Raw genomic sequence first — 17,310 nt, 5'->3', positions numbered from 1 at the left:
CCCCCCACCCCTCCACCTCCTTCTTCTTCATCATCACCCCGGCTGCTTAGGAGCAGGTCCCGACAGCGCAGCGAGTGCGCCTAAATATAGCTATAGAGACATATACATGTGAGGCTATCCCGGCCAGGATTATTTTCCACACACCTTCCTCTGGGTGGGACCCGCAGCCGGCGCACAAAGAGCGGCTTTCTCTGCCCGGCGGGCGCTTGGAGACGGTGAGCGTCTGTAGGCGGGAGTAGCCGGAGACGCTCCGAAGGCGGTGATCTTGTCCAGGGGACCGAAGGCTTTTTTTTTCCCCCCCCCCCCTCCTCCTCTGCGCCGCTTCTGCAAAGGCTGCCTGTCGTAGGGCCGATCCTCGCTCATGGCTCACGGGAAAGCAAAGGAAGGGGATGGCAACTGGAAGAAATTTATCTGGAATTCAGAGAAGAAGGAATTTCTAGGAAGGACCGGAGGCAGTTGGTGTAAGTATCTCCCCTCTCTTTCTCTTAACCCTCTTTTTTTGTTAAAAAAAATAATAATGCTGAGAACCCCACGAGGAGGAGAGCTCGGTTGGAGCCGACCAGGCGCGGGGGATCCGTGCGCGCGTGGCGGAGCGAGGCGACGGTCCCTCGGCGGCGTCGGCGCCTCTCCCTGCAAACCTGCCTCCCGCCGGTCACCTTGCAAGCAGAGCGGAACTTTCGATCCAGGACAGGCGGACTGGGCTGTCGGGCGCCAGTCTTAACGGTGGCCTCCGGGATCCACTGGTGCGCGCGCGGGTGTGTGCGGGTGCGTGTGTTGGCTCGTGCCAGGTTGAAAAATGCACGCCAAGTCTCCTCGCCAGTTTTTGAAAAATAGATGCGAGGTCTTTGAGTGGGAAGAGGAACCGTGAGAGGACCTCGTTTCCATCCGGGAGGCTTTCCATAGGTGGAGTCGCTTCACCAGATTCCTGATTCCACCCCCCACCCTCCCCGCCCGTCCTTGATATGTTTGACTGGCACGTTATGTGGATGGAAACGTATCGAAAGACATCGATTTTTTCTGCATTTTGCGGAAGAGGGTCGGGGGGGTGGGGGGGGGGGGGGTCCCGGGGGGGGGGGGGGGGGGAAGCTGGGCTGGAGCTTGCTTAGACGGCAGGCGAGGGAGGCGCCGGGCTGGCTCCACTCTGGCTCGCCTTTTGCCGCGCGCGCGCTTGTCTCTCCGGCTGCAGCCTGTTGCCTTTGCGCTAGGAAAGAGCGGCTCGCTTTCCCCCTCGCTTTCCCGCCTGCAAAGGTCGTGCTGAAGGTCGCTGATGTAGTCAAACCCGAGTCGTGACTGCGGCCCGGGCGGAGTGGGTGGGGAGAGGGGGAGCCCGCCGCCTCCTCCTCCTCCTCCTGCAGCCACTGCGGCTGCCTGCGCGACGTTCAGGGAGGGTACCACGCGGGGAGGGTGGGGAGAGACCCGCGTGCTCTGCCTCTGGAGACAGGGTTGTGTGTATCCGTGAGGTCCTTCTTCCCCTCCCCTCCCCCTCGCTTTCCCCCAAATGGGCATTATGTAAAACGAGTCGTGACAATTCTAGGAATGGAGTCTGGGGAGGGTTTCCAACTGCAAAGGGTTAATAATGCATCACAGCTCAAGGTTACTCAAGGTGACACCTTCGAGCAAGAGGTAACTGGAGACCGGGTTGGGATCCCTGGGGAAGGTGGGTGGGGTGTGCCACCATGGAGAGGCATGAGCTGAGGAGGCATCTTTTGGATGGGCTTATTCAAGGCTTGGAGAGGGATTCTGTTCTTTTGTCCAAACCTACCTTTCTGTAGTTGGAGGAGGCCCGAGTGAGCTGCAGGAGTAGGAGAGAAAAGGTCAGGTGGGAGAGGAGAGAAGGAGGTTTAGGAATAACAAAGTCCTTGAAGGCTGTCTCCTAGCAACTGAATGCAACTTGAATGAGACTGAGACAAGGGCACTGAAAACCCAATTTTCTTATCGCTGCCCTCCCCCCTTCCCTTTCTGGCCTAGGATCCACACCCTACCCCAACAGCAGGCCCCAAACCGTCACCTTCTGGATTGCACAAGCTAAGTCAAATCACTGAGGTACACACATCACCCATTTCGTTCCCTTCATCCATATTTGATCCGGGTCTCTGCCTCCATGCTGTCTATGCAGCAGACAGTCCCTATGATTTCCAAAACGTGACTTTTTCATAATGCTGTAGACCTCAGGGTATAGAGGGATCTTGGACTTGCATCTCCTACCCTGTCTGAGAAGGTACTTTCTTTTGACAGGGCTCCTACACCAGCAAACAAGGAATGTGCACATTTTCCCCACTCCTTTTTTGTTAATGACGGACAAAGTCTGACCAAAACCCACATAGAAGAGCATGAAAACATGCCTGGGGCCTTCTGCCTTGGCCTTGAAGGGGTTAGCGATGGCTGCCCTTGAAGGAAAGGGTAGAATGTCCTTGAGCCTCCTCCTACCTCTACTGGGGTTTTAACAGGCAGTCTTGAGTGTCCCTCTAGATCACTGCATCAAAAAGCATGCAACTTATCTAGAACTTTCCATTCCCTTTCAAACTATTTGTGCAAATTTAGAAACATTTACTGATACGCAAGGTCAAAGCTGCAAATGCCTCTGAGAAGAGGAAAAATTCATTGTTCTTAATGAACAAAAATGAATCTGTTTAATAGCAGCTGGTTTATAAATGGTACTTCGGATTGGGGAAGGAGCAGAAAGGTTGGAATATAGTTTAAATGATTTGAATGTTAGGATGGGACCTTCTTTAGCGGCTGGCCTGGCACCCTCTTTGGGCTGAATGTACCCAATGCCCTCTTTTGCCGCGTCTGGGAGCTTCCTGCTTTGGAGACTTGGCTGGAATCTGCATGAAGGGCAGGAAATGCTTGGCCCAACTGATCCCTGGTGGATGGAGTCCATTGAGTGAGCGTTTTGTAACACCACTACATGTTTTAGAGTTCCACATGGGTTCAAGGTACAAGATCCATTCTTCAGAGAAATGACACAGGAGTCCAGTAGTACTTTTAAAATGAAAGGTTTTTTAGCATAATCTTTAAAATACTCCCAGACTCCTATGTAATTTTACTGCAACTGACTACCACCACGACCCTCTGGAATTATTTTCTTTAGAGACTTAGAGACTGTCAGTACAATCCTAGGCAGAGTTATTCCAGTCAAAGCTTGTTGATTTCAGTAGGTATAGACTGGCATAATTCCATTTAGAATCACACTGCATGTGGTTTAGACAGAGCATTAGATTTTTGGTTGCTAGAAGGGCAGTAAGTTGACTTCTTTCATAACTAAAGTAGCTGAGGATTCATCTTTTGGAAAGCATGGTGACTGATTTTCTTATTTTTCATAGTATTAGAATCTCTGCCTTCCATAGTGTAGGAGAGACTGCCTTCCTCCAGGTTGTGAGTGGCTGCTTAACATCCTGCTTGGAAATTTGGTTTAAGCGTATGTCACCCTTGCTATTTAGAGCTCTTCTTTTCATATTCTTCCCTCCCCCTTACAAACCCCACTGCACCTTCCTTGCCGTCAGCAGGTTCCTCTTTAGCTCATTACAACAGCACCTCCTATGATTGTACTCTGGAAAAAATGTCCAAATCTCTTGGACGTCACTGTATTTGCCTACCGCTGCTTGGTAACCAAAGAGTGTGTTAACCCTGAGAGTGCTAAAAGCTGTTGTGAGGTTAGCTGCAAAGTGTAACTTCCCTTGTGTCTCTTGTCCCCTTGTGAGGGGAAAGCCCTATTTTAATAGGTTTTCCTCTTTCACTAGCATGTCTATCAAGAGCCAGAATTCCTCTTGGTGTGCCTCTGATGTTCCCTTTGGAGTTGCTTCACACAAATATTTGTTCAAAAAGTTACCAGGAGATATTTGGAACATACTCCTAGTTTTGCACTTACTTAAAAAAATCCTTTTACCATGCATTACTGCTTGTTCCCATGGGGAAAAACTGGGCAGGGGGTACTTTCTCAAAGGCTGCCTGGTAATGCCTAGTATAGCCTGTTACTATACAGCTAATCAGGAGATATAATCCTTGTAAACCAGTAACTGATATAACCAGATTGCAGAGAGTATACAGTTCATTGGGAACAGCCCTGTAGATAAATAAGCTTGGGTTTTTCTCCTTCCCCCTCTAAACAAAACGCTTTATTATGTAATTTGTACATGAATCTGATTTTGACTCAATGTAACTTGAATGCATAGTTGAGAGTGGTGTAATGGTTAAGAGTGGCCAATTCTAATCTGGAGAACCGGGTTTGGTTCCCCACTTCTCCACATGCAGCCAGCTGGGTGACCTTCAGTTAGTCACAGTTCTCTCAGAACTCTCTCAGCCCCACCTACCTCACAGGGTGTCGGTTGTGGGAAGAGGAAGGTAAGGCGATTGTAAGCTGCTCTGAGACTCCTTTGGGTAGTGAAGAACGGAGTATAAAACCAACTCTTCTTCTTCTATTCATGCACAGTGTACAATCACCTTTTCCTACTTGTCTTTTGAGAGACATGACCTTGCAAGTCATACACCAAAGTCTGAATGTTGTGTCAGAATTAAAACTTAGGTATCACTGGAGAAGAGACGCTAATGCATGCTGATTCATTGAGATATGTTATAGATCAATGTACTTTCATGTATCTTCACCCACAGGTATGACTCCCACGAATAAGCACAATCACTTGATAGTGAAGCCCAGTTCTTGTGGGTGTCCCCTAAGGAGTGCATGAATTTCTGTTCCACACACTAATATAGATGATCACATGTAGCATGGGACCTCCATGCATAAATACCCTGGCTACAAAATCCATCTGTCTCCTCTTGTGGCAGAAGAATCATGGGTAATACCATGCAGATTTAATCATACACATTGTGGATCACATATTATGCACAAAGTGGAATACAGGTGAGGTGTTCAAGTTCAAGACTAGTGTTTCAAGTAAGTGCTTACTGACTCCCATTAAGAATATAAGAAGAGTGCTGCTGGATAGTCCAGCATTCTGCTTCCAGCCCTGACCAGCTAGATACCCCAGGGAAGCTGAGGACATGAAGACAGCAGGCTTCCTCTTTTTTATGTCCCCAGCACTGGCTGTACAGAGATATATTGCCTCTGGACTGGGAGGTTCCACATATTTTGGGGGGCTGACTGTCATCAGTATGTTGATAACTGACATCAATATGTTGGTGACACCCATCTCTGTATTTCCTTATCCAAATCTCCTGGTGATGCTGTAGAAGTCCTGAATCACTACCTATTCACTGAACTTAAATGAATAAATTGAAACTGAATTCTGGAAAGACAGAGGTAATGCTGGCTGGGAAGCCTGAGATCTTGAAGGGCATTGTTCTTCCCACCTTCAGTGGGCTTCAGCTGGCCCTCACTGACTCAGTCAAGAACTGGATCCAACATTACTGTCGGAGAAGTAAATTAATGCAGCTGTGAAAAACCACTTTCTGCTAACTTAGCTTATCCCAGGATGGCCCATTACCTTGACTCAGCCTATCTGGCCATCTGGATCCATGTCACAGTAACACTGAGATTAGAATGATGTTATGCTCTCTACATACGTCTCCCCTTAAAGTCAACTTGGAGACTCCAGTTGATGCAGATCGCCAGCTTAGTTATTATTAGGTGGAGCATCCATATTAGCCCCATTCTGCAGTCACTCCATTGGCTGTTCATCAGTTACCAGGTTCAGCTCAAGGTACTGGCTATCACAGAGCCCTTCATGGCCTTGGACCCTAATATCTATGGGATCGCCTCCACCACTACAGCTTTGCTTGTCTAAGAAGAGAAGAGATTGGATTTATACCCCGCCCTTCACTACCCAAAGGAGTCTCAGAGCAGCTTACAAACTCCTTCCCCTCCCGACAACAGACACCCTGTGAGGTAGGTGGGGCTGAGAGAGCTCTGACAGAACCTGCTCTTTTTCAAGAACAGCTGTGCCAGAATTATAGCTTGCCCAAGGTCATCCAGCCAGGTGCAAGTGGAGGAGTGGGGAATCAAGCCCAGTTCTCCCAGATTAGAGTCCGTGCACTTAAGCACTACACCAGACTGTCTAAGCAGGGCCTTCTGCAGGTGCCACCCTGCAAATGGGCAAGATCAACAACTGCCCATATATGTACATTCTCTGCTGTGGCCCACACCTTATGAAATGGCCTTCCTGATGAGGCCAGGAAGGCTCCCACTGCCCTGACATTTCACATACTGTACAAAACTGAATTATTCAAGAGGGCACTTTTACAAAAGCAATAAGATTTATAATGGGATTGATTCAGGAAGAGTGCTTTAATAAAGGGAAATAGACTGGACTATTCTACTGTGTGCAGTATATACTATCTGTTGCTGTATGTATTATCCTATTATGCATTTTCTACATTATTTAATATACCACATTAATACTTATGCTTTGTTTCAGCTTTGTTCCATGTTTTTACGTGATCATAATTCCCACAATCCTAATCCTATTACATTACTTATTGGATGTCCCATCCGGTTGACTGCATTGATTTATACTGTATAATCTGCCTTGAGTCTTAGTGAGAAAGGCAGGCTATGAAAAATGTAAATCAATAAATATGCATCAGAGTCTTTAACAGAACTATTTCCCATGAATTAGTCTAACCAGTTAGGGAAGTCGTTTTCTGTGTTTACAGTTGCAGGCTGTGTGTGGAAACACACTAAACTGAATGAATTACTGTTTCTGGTCTGCTTTGCTTATTTTGGGTGGAGTGCATTCCTTGAGTATAATATATTTCCCCCTCTTTTGTTATAAGTCGCTTGAATTTTTGTCTCTACCTGCTTTGTGCTTATAATCTTGAAACTGGCCTAGTGCATAACTAGCAGTACGTAGTTGATGGTGTATTTTTCCCCCCCTCTCATCACAGTTAAGATCTTGCTCTTCTATGTGATCTTCTACGGCTGCCTGGCAGGGATCTTCGTTGGGACCATCCAAGTCATGCTGCTCACAGTCAGTGAATTCGAGCCCAAGTATCAGGACCGAGTAGCACCTCCAGGTAACAATGAGGACACAGAGACAACAAGAGTGGCATATTTTGCCTTTGGGGCACTTGTGGGGTCTAGAGCTACAGCTGTTAACTTTTGACTGATTCTTTCAAAGGTTTGTGGGCCTTCCTCAGATCTTAAAAAGTTAGATCATTTTTTGTATCACAAGCTATGTTAACCCCTCCTGTGTGTTGTCTTCTGTCTCACTTTTATTCTGCTCTCTAAGGAGCTCTGAGCAACAGCTCCTGTGAGTTAGGATAGTGTCTTGGCCAAGACCAGCTGTTGAGCTTCATAGCTTGGTGAGTATTTGAACCTGGACTTTCTACATCCAAAGCCAGTATTCTAGTCTATTAGTCTTTGGGACCCACAAGTGTGTTGTGTCCTAGCCATATGCAAATCATACCAGTGGTAACACACCACTTTCTTTCCTTTTACTTGTTGCCCTCTAGTGGCCCAAACAGTCAGGTGATATCCCTCTCCGTCCACTAGGGAGCAGGTTCTTTTTCTGAAGATGAGGATTTTATCTGCGGCCAGTCTAGGAAGCCAACACCCACATCCTCCCTTGCTTTTATGTTGTTTAACTTAAGAAGAGGAGGAAAGATGACATACCACATGCAAAAGTGGACAAAGACCACTACACTTCTAATAGTTCTGTGGTGGAGGTACTTTCAGGAAGTGCAGGTTTTCTCACCCCAGCACGGCAAGCTGTATCTGCAGGCTATCCCCTCTTTTGTGCAACTGTTTATGGCATCCTCCTTCGCACCTGGTCATCACATAAAGCAAAGCAGAAAAAAGGACATATGAAAAGCAATAATGTAAACTATGTGTCATCTTGCAGATTGCAATTAGAGGTGGGTCTTGGATTTGAGGATGAAGATTACGGCTATCATCACTATATCACATGGGATTTGTTTACATGAAATGCTTTGGCCATGGTGGCTTTTCTTGGTTAAACTCTCACCATTTATTAAAGGGCAAATTAAGTGTACCACCAGGTAAATAATATGGTAAAAGCGGGTTGCAGTTGCTCTTAGTACTATATGAACTCATAAATTAATGCAAACAATGAACTAAATACTCCAGGCTTAACATTTTATGTTAGGTAGGGAAATGTTGGGGTTGTGGACAGCGATGCTCCCTTCTCGATCTTCCAATGATGTGGAAGGGCAAATCAGGCTAGTGCAAGTCAGGAAAAGCTTTGCTCCTTAAAAGGCTAGGTCTTAAGGGGAAGAAGCTGGAAGGAAAGCAGGGTCCCTCGGACTCCCCCACCACCTCCCCTTATGAAAGGCCAAAGAACAGGCTGGAGCGAGGGGAGGTGCTGCTTTCCGCTTCCTCATTGGTTGCGCCGCACCCAGGCTGGCACAGGGTGCCACTATGCCCATGCTCCTCACCAGCCTGAGAGCAGTGTGGCTGGTGAGAAGGAACCCAGTGGTGCTGCCAGTGAGGAGGAGCATGGCACTGCTCAGCTTTGTTCTTTCCGCCTGGGTGCATAGGATGAAGCCACTCACCTCCATCTCCACACTCCTCCCCGCCAACTGGACTAACAGCGCCATCCTAAGCAGAGTTGCACCTTTCTAATCCCAGTGATTTCAATGGGTTTAGAAGGCTGTAACTCTGCTGAGGATTGCATTGTAAGCGGTGTCTGCCTTTTGCATCTTGGTGTGACAGGACAATAGTATGGTTGTTTTGAAGCTGAATAGATTTGTTAGTGTGTATGGAAGGAAGTGCCTGTGTTTGGTTCTTTTGCATTTGTGACTGGCCTCTTAGTGTTTTACTTTAGCAAAAGACACCAGCCTGCCTTGTATGTGGACAGCCAGGCTGATCTGGCACTGTAGTGGCTTACCTGGTTTGTTTCATCTGGTTTTGTTGCCTTATCTGGTCCCAGCTGCTGGTTGGAGTGTGTGTCTTGCAGCTGCTGCTCTCTCACATTACTAATGGCCTGTGTTGTTATGCTTCTGTATCATGAGCAGGATCTAATTGTAACCAAGGTAGGGGGTTTAAATAGCCCTCTTCACAAGACTGCAGAATTTTTTGGGGTCTAAGCCCACTGATCTATAGATAGGATTCCACCGTTAATTGCTTCGGAGTGTATATGGATCAGCTTCTAAATAATGACAGGGAACGCTAAAGAGTGGGGGTCCTGTATAAAACTAGTTTTCAGTGTTCTGTTGCATGCTGCTATGGCCAAGAAATAGAGCCCAGAGTAAGACTGTTAAGATGAAAAGGCAATGGGGGGGGGACTACAGAGGTAGGCATAGTTTTGATTCCCAGTGAGTGGGGTAACCAGGAGGAAGTTCATTCCCCTCCATCACCAGTGACTGGCTGCCATTCATTCTTAAGTAAAAGTGAGCTTTACTTGTATTGAGGGCAAAATTGACCTTTAACCTGTCCTTAGCACAGTGGGTGTTGTGTTATCACTACTCCCCAGCACCTTTGCAAAATACAGGCTTTAACGCCACACACCTACATATAGCTGACTAAAATGATGAGCATTTTGCCAGAACGTAATATAAACATGAATCTTAAGATAGCTGATGATGGCCTACAAAGTTTAACGCATTATGAAACAACCATCTTTCCAAACACAATATGATCCATGGGATTGCAGTACAGTTAATACATCAAATATTTTGATTTGGTGGACATAGTTTTGGTACAGTTTAATAATAATTTGAAGGCCAGCAGGATTATATTTTCACTTCTCTCGTGGCTTAAAATGGTTGAGCTATTAATGTGGTCAATTGTGGCCCCTTTTGCCATTTCCTGTTTCAAGAGAAAATGTACATATTTCAGTTCTGTGAACTTGAGCTGGGATATATATTCCTGTGCAGTTTCATGTAATTCTCTTTCCTTCATACGTAATTCTTACTATTCCATTTCATTTCTCATTAAGTGCCTTGTCCATTCTGAGATTTAAAACTGGAGCTGAGTGGTGGCTATTCCAGACAGTGCCAGTAGGGGGCCTTTACAAGATGGCTGGACATGTAACTATTCCTGCAAGACTTCTTAAATAACACTTAAATACAAAAGACCAGAAACTTTGGCTTTTTGAATTATTTTTGAGAAGACATAACTAATATCTAGATTGCCCCAGGAAAAGTTTTTTTAGAGGATGATGTATAATGGATGTTGGCTTCCCAAAATCACTAGAAGACTGTCTGCCCAAGAAAAAGAAGGCTCACTTTGGCATTGGTTAGTGAATGACATGGAGAGTTATAGCTACAGCACTGTTCACTATAATGCGTTAGCAATCAAGTCAGATTAAAGACTGCTGGTGCTTGTTAAGCCATATTGGCTGGCTACACATCTGTGGGCCATGGTGTCACATCCTTTACTCTGCTTTTACCTATGAGTAGCGAAACACAGAAGCAGTCAAAGAAGAGGTAATGCAGTGACCCTGATCCTGGGAAGGCTCCAATTTAAACCTTGCCTGTCAGGAGGTCACTAGGTGATCTTCCCAGGCTGCTGTCATGTAAAGGCTGTTGTGCAACATGCTGGCATGGTCTATATCCAGGCAAAAAGCCATTGGGAGACATCTAAATCTACTCTCTGAACACTTTTGGAGCTTCAGATCCAAGGCATAATTGGGTCTTTTTTGCATCTTAAATAGGACATGAGAACATAAGAAGAGCCCTGCTGGATCTGTCCAGTGGTCTATCTAGTCCAGCATCCTGTTTCACACAGCAGCCAAGCACTTGCTCTGGGGAGCTGACAAGTAGAGCACAGAACATTTACAGCTTGTGACAATAAAAGTATGCATGAATCGAATTTCTGCTGCAAGGGGTTTGGATATTTCTATGACATGTTGTAGAATGTGCATTTATACCTCTACTTCATAACAAATCTGCACAACTTAGCACTTTGTACCTCCTACAAGAATACTGCATGGGAGGTGGTAAGAATTTGCAGGAAAAGGTCGAAACATGTAGTGTTTGGATATCTGATTTTTTCCTGTTGCATGGAAACACAGATAGGTACATGAGGAAATACCCTGCATGTTTCTTGTGCATTCTTTAATTTCTACCATCTAAGGTGAGGTGGGCATTTACACAGGAAAGGGGCTTCTTATTAACTGACTCCAACCTTGGAAATACACATCCGTGAGGAAGTTCATCTGACTCCAGGGTTCCTGCCCTAATAGCTGGTAGTAATACTGTTGTTGCAGAAAAAATTCCAGTGTGTAATTTGCTAATCTTGTTTAATACTTCCAGTTAAATGGCATGGTGCAATCTCAACAGCAAAGCATAGCTTGCTACTAAGTGAACTAGCTTGGGGGATCTGTGAACTTATGCAGTCTCTCATCCCCTCATGCACAGCCAGCAAACGAATGACTCATGGTTTTGTGGCAAGTCATAGCTTGCTGTGCTTGAACTGCAAAACTGTGGTTCGTGCTTTCCCCGCAAGCCAGGATTCCAAACTGTGATGGAGTCCTGCTATTCAAGGAAAACACAAACTGAAATTTGTAAATTTGTACTATTGCTACATTGTAGTTTGTCATGGAAGTAAGTGTGCAAAGGGAGGAGTGAGTATACAAGTGTGGATATCCCCTGACTTCTTCATGTAATGGAATCTTCCCATGTTTTTGTGATAATGCCACATTATTTTGACTTGTGGTTTTAAGATGTGGTTCTTACTTGTTTAGATGCCCTAATGGTCAGGAACAGAGGGTGGCGCTGGGCGAGAGGACCTCCCTGTGATAGCACTGGAATGTGGAGTGCCACAGGGGGAGATCCTCTCGCCAATGTTATTTAGCATCTACATGTGTTTCCTTGCCCAGTTGGTCCGGAGGTATGGGCTGGGTTGCCATCAATATGCAGATGACACCCAGCTCTATCTGTCATTGGAAGGCCATCCATCCTCCGCCCCTGGTAATTTGGCCGAGGTTATATGCCAACAAAAGGCTTTGGATTGGATTGAATTTGGCCGAGGCTTTGGAGGCTGTGGCTGGATGGCTGCAGCAGAGTTGGTTGAAGCTAAATCCACAGAAGATGGAGGTCCTGTACCTGAGTTGGAAGGGAGGCTCCCCACGCTGGAAAGTGCAACTTTGGTGCCGGCCCAGAAGGTGAGGAGTCTGGGAGTGACACTGGATGCCTCTCTTTCCATGGAGGCCCAGGTTACTGTAGCCACCCAATCTGCCCTTTTCCATCTTCGGCAGATTAGGTTGCTGAAACCGTATCTCCCCCCCCAAGACGTGGCTACAGTGACCCATGCAATGGTCACTTCCAGGCTTGACTACTGTAATTTGCTCTGTGCAGGCTTACCCTTGAGGCTGACCCAGAAATTACAGCTGGTGCAAAATGCAGTGGCGCACCCGCTAACAGTGACACCTATGCGGGCTCACGTTTGGCAGGTACTCGGCCAATTGCATTGGTTACCAGTAGAGTTCCGAATCCACTTCAAGGTGTTGGTAATAACCTTTAAGGCCTTATACGGCCTGGGGCCTCTTCCCGTATATGCCCCAAAGAGCACTGTGCTCTATGGATCAACACCTCCTGGTAGCCCCTGGCCCAAAAGATGTCTGTCTCGCCTCGACCAGGGCCCCTGCCTGGTGGAACAGGCTCCCCATTGAGATCAGGGTCCTGCGGGAGGTACTTCAATTCTGCAGGGCCTGCAAGACGGAGCTGTTCCGCCAGGCCTTTGGGTGAGGCAGCGGGCGTCCATATATGGCCTCCCTGAGGTGTTTGTCACTCTTTTAACAACTACTGGCTACGGCCAGGAACCTCCCACAACCAGAAACAATTTCTGGTTATTAGCTGTGACCACCATTTTAATAATTATGATGATGTTTTAAATGTTAATGTTATTACATTAACTAATATATTTTGTATCAGTGAGGTCCCTCCCCTCCCGAAACCCCGCCCTCCTCAGGCTCCACCCCCAAAATCTCCAGGTATTTCCCAACCCAGTGCTGGCAACCCTGATCTATCACTAATCTGTTCCTGAAGTCCAGGGAAATTGCATCTCTTTGAGCTCTTATTCAACCTGCTTTTGGTGACACTGGAGGTAATGGTTGCACATGGATTGTGGGTCTTTGTATTGAATCCATATTATCAAAAGTGCATGGTGGGTAGCTATAATGTGATTAGTTGTGATCAGTGGTTATTTCCAGTTTTATTCTGCAGCTCCGTCTTTGAAGGCAAGCTGTATCATTTCTGTTTGCTGTAACTATCATGATGTTGATCCTTATCTTGTTAACTGCTGAATCATACAACTCTCTATGTCTAAAAACAATTTGTTCTCCTTTAATTGGCACCTTGCTGTGATCTTGGCTTAAACTTGAGGAAACTGTTCTGCCTGGAGTCCAATATAGATTAGCCAGCTGTTTGATGGATTTTTTGAGTGTGGGACTTCTGTCCATCTCTGAAGATATGTGGGCTGGAGGCACTGTCAACATTTGTACCTAAGGTTAGCGTGGAACACTGGTGTCAGATGTCTTCGAGAAGTAAGTGGGAGGTGGCAACATGTTGGCTGGTTGTCCTGCATATGCAAGCTAATATGGTGAAGTGGTTACTAAGAACTGGGAGACCTGGGTTAGAATCGTCACTAAGCTCGCTGGGTGACCTTGGGCAAGTCACAGACTCTCAGGCTAATCTACCCCATAACATTGTTATGAGGATAAAATGGAGATGGGAGAAATGCTGTCAGCCGCTGTGGGTCCCTGCTGGGGAGAAAAGTAGGATATAAATAGGAAATTCTCTTTTGAAGTATTTCTAGACGTCCTTCTCTCTTCCTCTATTTCAATTTTTAAAGGTTTTATCACACAACCTTTTTTGCTGGTGAATTAATTATGCTGAATTTATAACTGTATATGCTACTGCAAATTCCCCAAGCAGTGTTGATTCCCCCCCCCGCCCGCCACTATGGTAACTTGAGTATTGGCTAATTTCAGTCTTTAAAAAAACTCACGTTCTTCCCCTCCCCAATTGCTCACTTATGAGTGAGAAGAATGTGACATCCTACAGCCCGTGGCATTTCTTCTTTATCTTAGAGGAGAATGTGACTGCCTTGTTCCTAAGGAAGTGATAAAAAGCATGCAAGGGGCCAGTATATGTGGCATGTACAGTCAGACAGGGCTCTGTTTGCAAATAAATAAGGGAGTTCACATTTACAAATGTTTAGGAAGAGGGAAATTGTTGTTCTGAATCCCTGTCTGTTCAGTGTCTTTAATCCTGATTTCCTGAATGCTGGGAACTACTGCTTGTGTATGCAGAACCAATAATTCAAATAGTTACTGGCAGTAAAGATTAAGTTGGTAAGTGGGATAGTGCATTCAAGATAATATAGGAAAGAAGCTGGTGACATGTACAGAGAGCCAGTTGCCACTGATACTGTTTCACCACTGGTGTTATTAAGGTACATCATAACTGGCTTGTCTAGATTATCTCTGGTGGCATACAAACAGTAGCAACCATCCCCAAGTACATCTGGTGGGTAATAAAGAGTTCCTGTCTGATATCTGCAACTTTGTAAAGAACTGAGGCTTGCTTGCATCATTTCCTCCTGGTAGTATTTAGTTGAGTTATTTGTGTGTGTTTGTGGCCCCTGACGTCAGCGTAGATCGTGTACCATGTAGATGTACTAGTACTGGTAACTGGGTAAACTTGTCATGGATGCATGTTTCTAGATGTTAATACCAGCAGATATTTCTATATACTGGAGATACTAACACAGTTTGAATTTGAAAGTTCACCTATGTATCATTATACTGGGCCTCAAAAGGAATGAATACTGGTGATATTAAACCAGATTCTGCTACAAATGGCCATGTTTACAAGGCTCAGCATTAAAACACAATGTATTTACATGCTATGTGTAGGCATTGATACAGGTAAAGGTAGTTGTGACGTGGTCACCTGTATGAGTTACTTAAATTGATCAAGACTAACTTGTTTTCAGACGTGGTTGTCACATGAATAATCAGATGGTAGAATCTGGAAGTTGGTACAGTGAGTAGTTTGTCTAGGAAGTTGGTACAGTGACGGTGGTACAGTCGGGTTTATGTCACAGTTTGAATACTGCCCCATGCAGGGCCGGCTCGCCTGCTAGGCGAACTAGGCCGTCGCCTAGAGTGCGAGCCGGCCGGAAGGGCGCGGGAGGAGAGCCAGGGGCGCCAACGAGCCTGGCCAGCAGCTGGGAGGAGCGGGGCTGGGAGGAGCTCTGCCGCCGCCGCCGGGGTTGCAGGGCCTCTCTTGCCCGGCTGGGAGGGGGCAGGAGGGGCCCCTTCTCCGGCCAGGGCACAGCGCTTCCCCGCCCTGCCACCTTCTTTCTCCGCCTCTCCTGCCCAGTGGCGGGGGGGAGGAGAGGCCGAGAAAGAGGCCCACACACACACCCCGCCCGCTTTCCTCCCCCCCTTTTCTCAGCCTCTCTTGCCGGCCAGCGGCGGCCGGTGGGCGGGAGTGGCCCCCTCTCCTCCGGGCGGGCCCCTTCTCCGGTGCTTTCCTCCTCCCCGCCTGCCTGCCTGCCCGCCTGCCTTTCCTTCTCCCCACCCGCCGCCGCCTTTCTCGGCCTCTGAAAGAGGCCCACACACACACCCCGCCTGCTTTCCTCCCTCCCCCCTGCTGCCGCCGCCGCCACTTTTCTCGGCCTCTCTTGCTGGCCAGCGGTGGCGGCCGGTGGGCGGGAGTGGCCAAGACGGAGGAGGCAAGAGGGAGGAGGGCCGGGGATGCGCAGACACAGCCCCCCGCCTGCTTTCCTCCTCCCCCCCTGCCGCCGAGAGAACATCTCCAGGTCCCGCTGGGAGGTTGGCATCTACGCTCGCCTAGAGCGCAGGCCAACCTCGGGCCGGCCCTGGCCCCACGTCAGAGGTTCTGGCCCAGCCCATTTCCTTCTCTACTGTTTTTTTCTAGCCCACTTTTCAAGGAAGGACTCCCAAGGATTCTTACGCAATTATAAAATATAGTTCATTTGAGGGTGTTTGCAGGGTGGATTTCTTACTAACTTGGAAATTTATCACTTCATTGAGTTGCATGACCAGATCTTACTCGTGGTTAGATTTGGTCCCAAGATGCAACATGAATGTGAACTAACATTGCTGGTAGATAGCAGAAAAATTAGTCAGCCTTATGAAGTTTATATTTCCCATTTAAAGAAGAAGCAGTTCCAGATATCACCACATCTGAGTTCCACTGATGGCTTACTGGCATGTTTCTGGAACAACCAGTACGCATAGGGAGGGCAAATCTTATGACTGCCTACAGGGGTCTCCACTGCAAAACTTATGTGAAAAGTTATTATGTTTGGACTTTGGATAGAACTAGGCTATAGAAACCCTTTACAGAATGGGAAGACACTGAGCCAAACTATTTACATCTTGTTTTTCTCCCCAGTGTGGACCTAAATCATCTCACAGCATTGTCTTCTCCAGTATATTCTCACAAAATGCCCTTGTGAAGTAGGTTAGGCTGAGAGAGAGAGAGTGACTACCCCAAGGCCTTCTAGCAAGCTTCTGTGGCATGAGTGGGGATTCAGACCCAGGCTTCCCAGATCCTAAATTGACACTGTACCCACAACTCCACACTGGCACCCTTGACTGTCAGAAAACCAGCAAAACAAGTAATCCTATTTCACCATTGGCCCTGCAGTGCTGGAGATGGGAGAATAAGAAGTTAACAGTTCAGAATGTGTGAACTGCTAGAACAACTTGTATTTCCTACATTCTTTTTGCAACATTTGAACACCTTTTTCTTCATGTATTTTTTCATGCCCCACCAAACTACTACTTCCTCTTACATGCCTTGAAAGCCTCTTGCTGGGGTTGCCTAAAATGGTTGCAACTTAACGGCACATCAGTACATTCTGTCCCACATGCCCACAAGTGTATTGTTAGTCTAAGGTTGCTGATCAGGGTAGGGCTGCTGGAAGGAGTTGTTCTTATTTGCATTTAGCAAGAGCTGGGAAGCATTTATTTATTTTGGAGAGGTAGGAATTTAATGAAAGTTGTCAGGGGTAAAGGCGGAAATCTATTGCAAGGAGTTATCAGAGATTTCTGTTTAGTCTTCAGATAATCTGCAGAGACAAACAGTACGTCTGCTTTCAGAGTAAAAGGCACCAGTGAGTTCCTTGTGCTGAGATAATGGAAGGGTTTCCTCAGACATTACATTTTTTCCTACACAGTTTTTGTGAGGGACAGTTATGTGTGCAGCTGTTATGTCTAAAGTGTTGTTCAAGTGTGTTTTTCCTGCTGTCTGTATATGGAATAGGCAGCTGCTCTCTACTCCACACATTCTGGCGCACTAGGAAAATCTCACATGTGTGAGAAATGAAACACCCCCAAGTGACAGGGAGGCAGGGAATGGTGGCACTTCACCCTGTTGTGAGTTCCAGTATTCCCCCCCCAAACCCCCCCCCCC

The 17,310-nt window shown here is 46.7% G+C and overlaps 1 protein-coding gene across 1 annotated transcript in view; it reads left to right on the top strand.

Annotated features, from left to right (window-relative positions):
• The first annotated feature begins 39 nt into the window (after positions 1-39).
• ATP1B1 (ATPase, Na+/K+ transporting, beta 1 polypeptide) overlaps positions 40-17,310 on the top strand; it is a 31,157-nt gene continuing 13,886 nt past the window's right edge. Inside the window, exons 1-2 of the mRNA XM_015411060.1 lie at positions 40-461; positions 6,844-6,972. Coding sequence (XP_015266546.1) covers positions 362-461; positions 6,844-6,972 — 229 coding nt within the window. The 5' untranslated portion in view covers positions 40-361. The remainder of the gene's footprint in view (positions 462-6,843; positions 6,973-17,310) is intronic.

The sequence above is a fragment of the Gekko japonicus genome, unplaced genomic scaffold (genome assembly GCF_001447785.1).
Source record: "Gekko japonicus isolate JY-2015 unplaced genomic scaffold, Gekko_japonicus_V1.1 scaffold580, whole genome shotgun sequence".
NCBI lineage: Eukaryota > Metazoa > Chordata > Lepidosauria > Squamata > Gekkonidae > Gekko > Gekko japonicus.
Note: the sequence above shows the minus strand (reverse complement) of the source record. Positions and strands in the feature narration are given on the sequence as shown.